The sequence below is a fragment of the Diplotaxodon limnothrissa genome, linkage group LG20 (genome assembly GCF_057381915.1).
Source record: "Diplotaxodon limnothrissa isolate DT_005_m linkage group LG20, D_limnothrissa_male_GT1.1, whole genome shotgun sequence".
Classification (NCBI taxonomy): Eukaryota; Metazoa; Chordata; class Actinopteri; order Cichliformes; family Cichlidae; genus Diplotaxodon; species Diplotaxodon limnothrissa.
This window is the reverse complement of record NC_140615.1, coordinates 28,576,618-28,588,256: the sequence shown is the minus strand read 5'-3', so window position 1 is coordinate 28,588,256 and position 11,639 is coordinate 28,576,618. Positions and strand designations below refer to the sequence as shown.

At 38.7% G+C, this 11,639-nt stretch overlaps 1 protein-coding gene across 1 annotated transcript in view; it reads left to right on the top strand.

Moving 5' to 3' along the window:
• Positions 1 to 1,720: 1,720 nt before the first annotated feature.
• The window catches only part of plcg1 (phospholipase C, gamma 1), a 28,950-nt gene continuing 19,031 nt past the window's right edge, over positions 1,721 to 11,639 (top strand). Inside the window, exons 1-2 of the mRNA XM_085344131.1 lie at positions 1,721 to 1,963; positions 3,041 to 3,328. Coding sequence (XP_085200257.1) covers positions 3,112 to 3,328 — 217 coding nt within the window. The 5' untranslated portion in view covers positions 1,721 to 1,963; positions 3,041 to 3,111. The remainder of the gene's footprint in view (positions 1,964 to 3,040; positions 3,329 to 11,639) is intronic.

The following is an 11,639-nucleotide window of genomic DNA, read 5'->3' as shown; positions in this document are numbered from 1 at the left end:
ACATTAAAGGCAGCGGGAGAAATTTAATGTCACAATTCTGTTGAGCAAATACAAAAAATATCGGGGTGTTGATAATACTGTACACTGAAGAATAATTAGGGAAACAGGCGTCAGTGGTTTCTTTGAAGGACATAAATCAGTCTGATTAAGTTATCTACCTGAAATGTAAGTGACCTTAAAGTGTAGTTATTGGTTTTATTTAGTCACTTTTTCCCACTAATAAGTGTGACTATCAGAGAAACAAACTGTCTGATGTCTCTGCTTCTCCACATCTACATACAAAGAAATCCAAGGTAAACAACAAGAAGAAAGAATGTTTCAAAATGATGCAGTAAGAAAAATTACAAGCATATAATTAGATGGTATCAGTAATAAATGGCTTGGATGTAAACTTAACATACAAGTGATAAATACCTGTTTAAAACTATAGACTGTATACAAAGATGGACATAACCACTATGACATCAACCTTGGCTTTGGAATTTTGGATTTTAACTAAAAAAAATAAATTGCCCTACTGAAGTTTGTTATGAGGGCTGAAACTGTCCAAACAGACAGAAACTGTCCAAATTGTATTTTGCAAACGTTATTTTGTAAATATACTTTTTGTGTTGTGACGCTGAACATTTTACCATAAGAGTGTATGGAATCGGACTCCATTTAGGAGCCATCTTCAAGTGACAACTACTTGTTTTTTAATTTTAATTATGTTGCACCAATTCACAACATCAGCCACCTCATGTTGTTTTGTATAGGAGAGTAAAGGCCCTACAACATTAGAAACGCTCCCCAACAATCAGAGGCTCTCCCCTATGAGCCCTGTCATATCTTGAAAATATGACAGGGTCACCATTTCCTTCAAGGAACCTCAAGGAGCGGCAGTTTTTTCTGCTTCCTCATTCAACTGTGGATGTTGCTTCCTATTTAAAACCAGTATTACAACATGCTTCACCGTCACCACAGATGATAAAGCAACTGCATAAACAGAACACCAAAAGTACACACGCTCGCCAACACTCATGGTGATGCCTCTGTTTATTTGAAATAAAGCACAACTACTTTGATAATAAACATTGATAATGATAATAAACATGCATATGTTAAATGTGTGAAAGATATGTGAAGTGTTATGTATCTGTTTTTCATACAGCTGTTGTGAATAGGGCGACCAGATCGCTATAAAATAAATGCAGACTAAACACAGTTTGTGCGAAATGCTAGCTCATAAGGAGGTCGAGTTATTGTTGAGGTTTTCGCTATATTAATGTAGTCATTACTTTACAATACAAAGCACCTTGAGGTAACTGTTTTTGTGATCTGGCACTATATAAATAAAAGTGGATTGAACTGGCATTAGGATAACCTTTTTCTGACTATATTAAAAAGTTTTTGCAAAAGCCAGAAATGTGCATGAACCAGTCAAAATGTGTAACATTGTCTCAAGATGTAGGACAGTGGGGCAAGGAATAAAACAAAAAACAAAAACAAAAAACGAATAAATTAAACTCGCTGTCCCACATAAAGAGGGACATCAGGTCGCCCTAATTAAGAAACGGGCGCGTTACACGAAATTAATCTTTTTTTAAACTACATTCTCAACCTCTTTACGCGACGCGATTACTTCTTTTATTGTGAAAAGCCGCGACGGAAGCCTCGTGACAGACTCCGGGTCGCTTGACGTGCCAGAGAGGGCCTGCGCTGGCTTGATCCGAGAGCAGACAAACTTGCGTAGTCTTACCACGGGCTTCGGTGTCTGTCTGCCTCTCTCTCTCTATGGACGGCCAGAGGCGAGAAGAGGAAACGGGAATTGTTGTTGTCCGGACCGCAGCGCCTTATGAGAGCCCGGCGATGATTTAATCACGGAAAACCTGAGTGTGGGTGGGAAAAAAAAGAAGGAGAAAAGACGCGAGGAGAGAGGAGCAGCCAGCCGTTGGAGATGTGCGGTCGGGCCGAGATTGCGGCGGTAGGTAGTTCCAGCACGGCAGCCCCTCTCCGACGTGTTGTTTTCCCAGTTAATTTTTCTTCGCACGGAAAAGGAAAAGGAGGAGTAGGAATGAATAGAACAGCTACTGCTACCTCAGCCCCCTGTTTTTTTTTTACGGGTCTAGCAGGGTATGTTTGTTGTTTTCGCCCAGCGAAATGCTAGCACACACCGGCCCCGTTTCCACGCCGTGAAAATAGCCAGACGGTTCTTGTTACAGCGTTAACCCCACTCTTCTGCCATTCGCCACCAGTTGTATTCCTAAAACTGTTTTCACAGGAAACTTTTTTTCCTGTAGGGAGTTACAGGCCTGTTGGTCTTTTTCTTTTTTTAATTGAAAAAGCAGTCTAAATAACATTAAACCCCGTTTCTCCTTTCTGTTGTATTTATCTACATCAACATGATTTCTCGTTGCACGATGGGTTTCTGATGCAGCTCTCATTTATTCACACCACTCTTAATGATACATAATGCACTCTGATGGGATTGAAAGGTTGTAGCCTAATCGTTGCTCTCAGTACTTGTACCCTTAAGTTAATAAGGTCAAAGGTATGTTTTGAAATATATTCTTTGCCCACATTTTTTGTTTAGCTTGTAAGTACGGAAGATAAGATGATCTGAGAAGTTGAATGTTTGTAATCAAGACGTACAACGTAAAATATCTATCTATCTATATATATATATATATATATATATATATATATATATATTTGTGTGTGTATGACATGACATGAGTCATTTGTGGTTTCGGGGCTGAACATTAAAGAAGAGTTTTTAGAAATATAATTTTATAAATGGTCATTATAAAGCATTATTACTGCCTACGTTCATATTTGACATGTATCTCAACATATGGGTAGCAGTGTCTTACAGTGTGCATTTATTTATAAAGATTGGATGATAGAAACATTTACACTTCATGCAATATCGTTTAAAGCATGGCTCTTGACAGCATCAAACTCTTTGGTGCCTTATAATGTGCATGCAGCACTGACACACATGAAGTCCCAGAGGAATTGTTGTTTCACGGGCTTCCCCTCCCTTCTTCTCCTCCTGTAGGTATCCCTGTCTAAGCCTGTACTGAGCAGATTGTTCTGAGAGGAAACGGATAACAAACAGGGGAAGTGAACATGGCTGGGACCTCTGGCTTCTTTTCCAATGGACCTGTGCCGTGGATGGACAACGCCACAGAGATGAACAACCTGTACCGAGACCTGGAGCTGGGGACAGTACTGACACTATTTTATTCTAAGAAGTCCCAGCGGCCAGAGAGAAGGACATTTCAAGTAAAGCTGGAGACCAGGACTATTATCTGGACTCGGGGCACGGATAAAATAGAGGGCGAGAGTGAGTATTCTGTCAGTGCAAACATGCTCATACAAATATCAGCGCTCCTGATGACTGGTAAATTTGTAAGGTATATGTGCCAGAACTGGTTGGTTGGCATACAGTCAGAAATATGATGGGTGCAGCGTTTTTTTTAAGATGCTTGAATGCCTCACAAAAGACTTGCACGATGGGCCGACATGATGGTATTGTGAACAGTTGGATAGTGTTGTCAGTTAGGATGTGATGTCACATCTAAAAGCCCCAAATAATTGAATTCATACAGCAAAGACGCAGTGAAATCTCCACTGATTCCACTGATCAATAAGAGACTGGTAGTGCAGTGATATTGTAGATGTGGGATTTTTTTTTTTTTTTTATACATTACAGCTAAAAGTGCTTTAAGCGTCAAGTAACTAGTCGCTATTGGTGTAAGATATTTTAGTTGATGTCTACATTGGAACCCAAGGCAACGGATTAACCTTTAAAGATGCCAAAACCTTTGTGTTGTGAAAAATGTAAGTTGTACTGCCAGGATTAAAAATTAAAGTTACTAAGCAAATACATGAGTAGTTTAAGAGGTTGGTTGGTTTTACAAGGTTTTTACACTAAAGACAGTTTGGAGAAACTGGGATCAGTACGGTAGAAGTAAAACTGAACCGGCTGCTTTTTAAGCGCATAAATCAATCTGATAGCTAAAGTTGTATGATAGAAAGAAAACATACAACCCCGCCTGTGTGTCGTAATATCAGTGTTTAAAGTGCTTCTTTACTGAACCACAGGTTGCTTAAATGTTCAGTTGTTTGGGATTATTTTCTTGCAATATAATATATTTATTTCTCTTGGAAAAAGCAGGTATGAATATCAGAGGAAGAAGAAATTAAATCACGTGTCAGGTACAAATAGTTGTAGGGTCGACGCAGAGAAGAAACACTGCTTCCTTGCGCTCTTTTGTTCCTTTTTAATAGGAATATTCTGTATAGTACCAGGAAGCTGGCATTCAGGTTAATCTTCAACAAAGCAGCGTGTCTAACTGAGGACGCACAGGCCTTTAGTGAGTCGTAATGTCATCTGTCTCTTGGGTAGCAGGATGCCTTGTGCACAGCTGCACTCTGCTCCGGATGCAACAAAAAGAGCACACACACACATACACAAAGGAGGGTAGGCTTAGTGGTGTTCTTTTCTTTTTTTGTTTTGTTTTTTTTTTTTTTGGTAAAATCAGTATCATCTTCTTAGTGAAGGGTTTCATACGCCCATGAGCTCATAGCTGCCATTTGATACTCCTGGAGAGGTGAAATTGGCCTGAGCTGCTCATTAATGTTCAGAAATAGAATACCAGGGTTTTTACTGGAAGTGTGTAATCGTTCAGGAACGATTTGGCCCCGTGTATTTACCCCTTATCAATGGCAATGAAAGAATGATGTCCATTAACTGTGGAAACGGCAGTCTCGTATGCTTCTAAATATAAAGTGCTGAGAAGTGGACCCATTTGTTCCATCCTCTCTTAAAGTGTATTTTGTGCATTTTTTTTCACCACTCCACGTGATTTGCCTTTCAGTTTTTGCCCCGTGTTTCCAATCAGATAATTGGCTGCACTCATTTGTGGCTCGCACACTTGTATATTACTCTACAGCACACTATGATGTATGTGCGGCTTGACATAGCAGGATGTGGTCTTGCAGAATGATTGTCAGTAGACAGACGTGCCTTCTGAGCGTGTCATAAATATGCAGCTTGGATACCTGGGCTTCACAGTCTGTCTTTTTAAGTGAAAAAGTTTGCTCCAGTTCTGTTAGTCACTACATGAGTGTACAGTTTGTTTTCAAAGAGACTGCTGCAACACGTCCTGCACAGCATCCTCAGTAAAACTCAGCAGTATCATGCGAATCATTTTCTAACCCCCTCGTTTAGTGTGTGACAGATACCAGGTGACATGTACATGAATCGAAATCATGTTTGAGTCATTAGGCACCATCAACTCATTTTAATATCAGAGAGCTACGGAGATGGAAAGTGAGTTCGCTGGCAAGCTTTGATGAACTCTGAGCCGCTTCTAGAGTTTTATGAATGAATACTTTTATACTCTCAACCATTTATTTGAGTTTTGTGTCCTGGTTTGAAAAACCCCCAAAACAACTTAGTTCTTGTAACCTCATAGTCATACCCTGTTATGTTTACAAGCTCTGGTTGAAGAAACTGAAATACAATTGGCAAAAAAAGGCATAAAAGCACATTATTTAACAAAAATGAAGCCAAAATGCAGAAGCAGTGTGTGAAAGACTAATGATGCCAATCAGATGCACTTATTTGGAATAGAAGAGAGTACGTCTTTATTGTCATTGTACATGTACATCGAAACTGTGAAGGAAATATAAATAGACAATAGGACAACAGTAATAAATAACAAAGCAAGATGAAGTCACTCATTAAAAGGGCAAATTGCAAAGGACTTGGTCCGTATATATAGTCTGTATGTAAGTAGCCTGAAAGATGAGGTGCTACGTAGACAATGGCTCACATTAGTGGGGTGGTGGGCAGGTGTATGTATGGAAGACATGGTGGTGGTGGCTTTAGCTGTTTGTGAGTCTGAAATTGATCATCAGTGAGTGTGAGCATCTCTGCAAAAGCAGATGTTTCAGGAATTTACTGCTCTGGGGAATTCAGGTGTGTTAACACAGTGGCAAAGAGAAAAGACATCAGGGAAGTATATGAGGCCATTTCCAAAAAAATTAAAGTCCATCAGTCTTTAAGTGTGGATCTCCTAACAAATTCATTGCAGACCTTGCAATCCTCAGAAAACTGCAAAAAACCTAAAAGCAACATCTCGGACTGTACAGGCCTCAGTTAGCATTTTAAGTGTTAAAGTTTGTGACAGTAAAAAAAGAACAAGATGGAACAAGTATGGCTTGTTTGGAAGCCTCTTCTTAATAAAAAGAACATGACAGCACCGCTTAGGCAAAAATGCATGTGAGCAAATCACAAGACTTCCGAGGCAATGTTATTTGAACAGGTAAGACCAAACTGGAGATGTTTGGTAATAATGCAAAGCACCACCACTAGTGAAAACTAAACACAGCATGTCAGCACAAACACCCCATACCAGTTGTCAAGCATGGTGGTGGAGAGGTGATGGGTTGGGTTTGTTTTGCAGCCACAGGAGCTGGGCACCTTGCAGTCATTGAGTCAACCATGAACCATAAGTATTCTAGAGTGAAGCCATCTGTCTACAGCTAAAGCCAGGCTGAAACTGGGTCATGCAACAAAGCAGCAAATCTACAACAGAATAGTGGACAAGGCAAAGTCCAGACATCAGCCTGAGTGATATGCTGTGGTGGGACCTTAAGAGAGCTGTGCATAAATGAATGCCTGCAACGCTGTAAAGAAGCGTGGGACGAAATACCTCCACAACAATATGAGAAACTCATGAAGGCATACAGAAAATAATTACTACAAGCTATTGCTGCTATAGGCAGCTCTATATGCATTTGAATCATGTGATGTAGTTAATTTCACAGTTTCTTACTGAATTGTGGTTTATTTATTTTGTTATTCATCTGAAGTTCTATTTACCTAATTGTAAGACCTGGTAAAGACTAAATAGTAATTTATTATGTCCTGATATGAAAAATCTTTAATGTCCTTCCTTTTTGCCGTGGCGTTGGGCAACATTAAATTGCTCATCTTCAAACACAGCGTCACAGGCTAGCTGCACTGTTTAGCAGGTTATATTTAATAACATACTGCAGAAATGTTTCTGTCATCCAGTTTATCTCTGGTTGAAGAAAACCACTGTGGGTAAATTTGTTGCATCTTGATAAGCCTGGTGTGGTGTTCATTAGAAGTTCTACATCCTTTCCACTTTTGCTCAGTTGAATGTTGAGAAAATCTTCTCTAAATCTGTAAGTGTATAGTTGGACATTAAGTTTTTATGTATATTATGGACAATAATGAACAGTTTATTGCAAACATTACAGAAAAGCCCCCCCAGATTTTTGGTTTAGAATATGTAAATGTGTGTGTGTCTCTATATATATCTATCTCACATCACAGCTCAGACACTGATAAAATTAAATATAAACATTACATATTTTATTAAACACTTCTCACATGTAGTGTGAACCACGCAAGGATAAATGGTCAGCAGTAAGCATGAAATTCAACTCGTGGGCAAAGTCTTGTAGAAATGCAAGCTGCAGTGTAATATTAATTCCAGGACAAATGCATATAAACTTGCTAAGTAATGACTGACACATCGTGAGTTTGAATATGAGACTTTTTTCCCCTTTATAAACACTACATAATGATGCCGTGCTGCAACTGCTCCTAGGTTTGGGATAAAATCGATGCTGCAGTATACCACATCCGCTTCCTCCTATGGTGTTATCAATACACTAGCAACAGAATCAATTTTTTTTATTTAACCCTGTGAGGCCTCAGTCAGTACTCTGACCCCTAAGCCTATATTATCAGAGTATGTGATTTTATTTTTTATTGTTTCATTCTTTTTAACCTTTAAAAACTGACAAGCGTCTGTCCTTTAGTTTTTCTCCAAAGCTTACAGCAACGCTAAAATGGCTATGCGAATTAAACTTCTTGCGCATCCTGCCAATCTAAATGGATTCCTTAGCTAGAGCCACAATTTCTTGACTCTTCATGTTGACATTGAGCAAATAAAAGAGGTTAAAATGAATGTTGTTAACCGGCTTGCGTTGAGGAAGAAGCAGCTCGGAAAGCGACGATGGCAGACTGCAAGAGAATCGGAGAGCTAACTGAGTGAATTTACAGACTATTCAAAAGTTGAAAAATTGTGATAATACTCACTGACAATACAGTGCACTGAATACATGGATAACTCGAGTTTTTTGGTCTTTTAGGGATATTTTTCACAGATATTTGTTTTGCACTCTACTGGATATCACTGAACTGTTGCATTGTAATGACACGAGTTACTTTCTACATCTACTGTTGCATTGATCTGCTCAGTCACAGAGGGGCAGTTCACATAAATGCAGAAACGGTCAAATTCATGGCATTTGAATAAGAGCTGTAATTCTAGATGAGCACAAGAAAAGAAGCCACATCTATTTTGATAGTAAGATAAGATAAGAGAGATAAGATAGAACTTTATTAATCCCTCGGGTGGGTTCCTCTGGGAAATTCGATTTCCAAAAAAGCACAGCACCGACAGAAGTTACAGAGTTATACACACACACATATATATAAATACAGAGACAATATAAATAAAATATACGAAGGGGATAAATAGAATAAATAGGAATAAAAAAAAAAAAAAAAAGTCTTTTTTATGTCTTTTAAAAATTTATGTCTTTTAACAAAAATTCCTCAAATATGTTTATAGATTTTTCTACTGTAAACATTGTTGTTTGCTTAATATGACTGCTAACTCAATATCTTTGGGCTGTGGACTCTGATCGTGACAAAATTAGATATTGAAATTTGGACTCTGGGGAAACTAGGATGGGTATTTTCCACTGCTGCCCTGAGATTTTACACTGTCATTGGGGCAATAATTGGCAGATTCATCTACAATGAAAGGATTCATTGACAACCTTTTAATTTGAATGGTGCAGGAATGTGAGGCGTGTTCAGGTGTAGACAGGATTTAGAACTGTGTTGTCGTCGTTGTTGTTATGATACGTCGGTGAGCAGTTTTGACAATAATTCAAACCACATACTGTTTTAACACGCACCACGACATTGGAGGAGTTCCTTTTCAGCAGCAGTACCAATAAATGTTCTCACCTGTAGCCTGGAAATCCTTTTTTGAGAATGAAGAAGTCTTTGGGTTGTTTATGTTAAGTTACATAACCAGCGGGTGGAATTAACTTGCACACACGTGTGAAAACTGTCGTCCTTCTGATGTGCTTTTTCCATACCTCCCGCAAAGGACGTGCATACACTGTAACACCTCAGACGTGATGTCATTTCTAACTGACCCACCTTTTTTTGTGTGTGTTTGTGTTACTCGTTTGGATCTGGCCGTAGTTTATATGTAAGAACATTTTCAACAAAATACTGAGACATTAGCCCTCAGGCAGCAACGCTGTTACTTAATCAGAAACTGCTTTCAGATTGATTGTCTGTATGAAAACGTTGTAAAGAGCAGGCTGTTGCTGGAAAACAAGCAGAACTCAACAGCAGACTCGTTCCATTTAGAGATTGTTGGAAAGGGGAACTGAACCCTTTTAGCGGCTTGTCAGATGTTTGTCAGAGGAAAAGTCTTCTGCTGAAGTTGATCCCATATGCTGTCAGTGAAGCTCACATGGATCAGCTGATGTGGAAGTGTGCAGTGAAACATTGTCACAACATAGGCCGCATAGTCACTTGGAAATGTTCAGGTTTTTTTTTCTTGCTTTAGAATGGATGGTGCATATAAACACGATTGATCTGCTTAATAGTTAAAAAGATGAATCTGGGGCTTACCTCACAGATTTATTTCTGGCTATTTAAGGTTAAAAATATAAAATATGCAGTCCAGGTAATTTGTGGATGTGCCCCATATGCAAGAAAGATCCTACAGTGTCAAGTTCATATTGCATACCCATATGTTTTTATTTATTCTATAGTCATCTTTATATTTTCTCACTTAGAATATTTAGCAAAATAATTGCTCAATGGTCCTTTGCTGACATTGTGAACATGATTATCAGTCAAAACTCTTAAGTCTGCGTGGCCGAGTGTGACGTTTTCAGTTGCCATGAAATTCTAAGCGAATTGTGAACGTATTGACTTTTGACACCACCGTGGTTCAGTTGTAAACACTGCAAGAAGGTGTGCAATTTGAACCCATGCAGAGTTGAAAAATATGGGCTACCTGGGAAAAGGACACTGTCACAGAAGCGATTCTTAATCTCAAGATTTTGAGTCGCTGGTTGAATGCAGTTCAGTAATAATCATGCTTATGTCTTTACCCATCCAATCCAATATTTTAGGCTTTATAGCAACACTAAAGCTGACAGTTACTTTTGATTTGTTTTATTTGTGATATTCTTTCTTTTAATTTTCTTAGTAAATGTATGTGAAATGTCAGAAAGTTGGGCCTTCTTCCTATATTTTATTTTTGGTTCACAGTATTTTCAGTTGTATAAAAATGGAAAAGAAGAACATCCTGACATTGTGTGTGAAACAGTAGAAGTTTGACATTTTAGATGAAAAACAGAAATGTTCTTTTTGATCGTTTGCTTTTTCACAATATCATAACATTGGCTTATTTAAAGTAAAACAACAACAAACAAAAAGGAAATTGGGGGAAGGGGATAAACTTTACATTGGCCAAAGTTTAAACATCAGGCTGTCATATTTTTACTGACAATACTTTTGCTTGGGTATGAAAAATGTTGGAAGACAGGGCACAGCACAGAAGGAAGTGTGGTAGTGTTTTGCAGGATACCTCCTCTCATCTCTTTTGGTAAGGTTACACCTCTGGCTATCTCTTTCTTTCCTGCATCTGTCTGAGGCAAGCTCCAAATATTTTGACACAAATGACTAAAAGTGTTGTCTAACAGATCAGCCTGTCAGAAGTGCTTCAGTCTAAACGGAAGTCTGCTGGCCCGTGTGGCGGGTTAAGTAAACGGAGATATGATATATGATTAGAGCACAGTTTGGTGAAATTCTGTGAGAAGACATTTTTATGCTTGAGAAAAGAACATGCACATGCTCACCTATACGCAAGCACAGATGTGGTGTGTAGGCGACAAAGGCACAGGATGTGTGGTTCAGGGGCAGGAAGAGGAGCAGGAGCTGAAAGAAGTGTGTGTCTGTGTGTGTGTGTGTGTGTGTGCTTAGTAAGAGAGTCCCTGCTGTAGGTCTTGAACTGCAGTTAATGTAACACTGATAGGAACCCGCTGTGCTACTTTGCAGCCCACACACTTGTAAAGTTTCTCAATGATTGTTTATGGAGTTGAGATAAAATTATATCTGGTCTTTTTTTTTTTTTTTTCCTCATTTGTCATGTCTACAGATAAACCGTGAAGCCGTTGTGTGAAAACGTTAGCATGATCATAGTTCCGATCATATATTGTTTAAATGTTTAAACACGCACACTTAACAGCCTGCACTTACGAGCACAGGTAGGTACATACTGTGATATATTTGTCATGTATATTTATATTTGAAATCTCAATCATTTAGACCTGACCAGTAGCTTCTAAAAAAAACAACCCAAACAACAACAAAAAAACTGCCCTCTCCCCATTGCTTACTAATTGGTGGTTTTTGATCTATACTTGAATGTGGTTTGGGTCACCGCCTCAGCTTCATTGTTTTATGTGGTCAGAGGGGCTGCAGGTACTTGCACAATGTTTTTATTTTT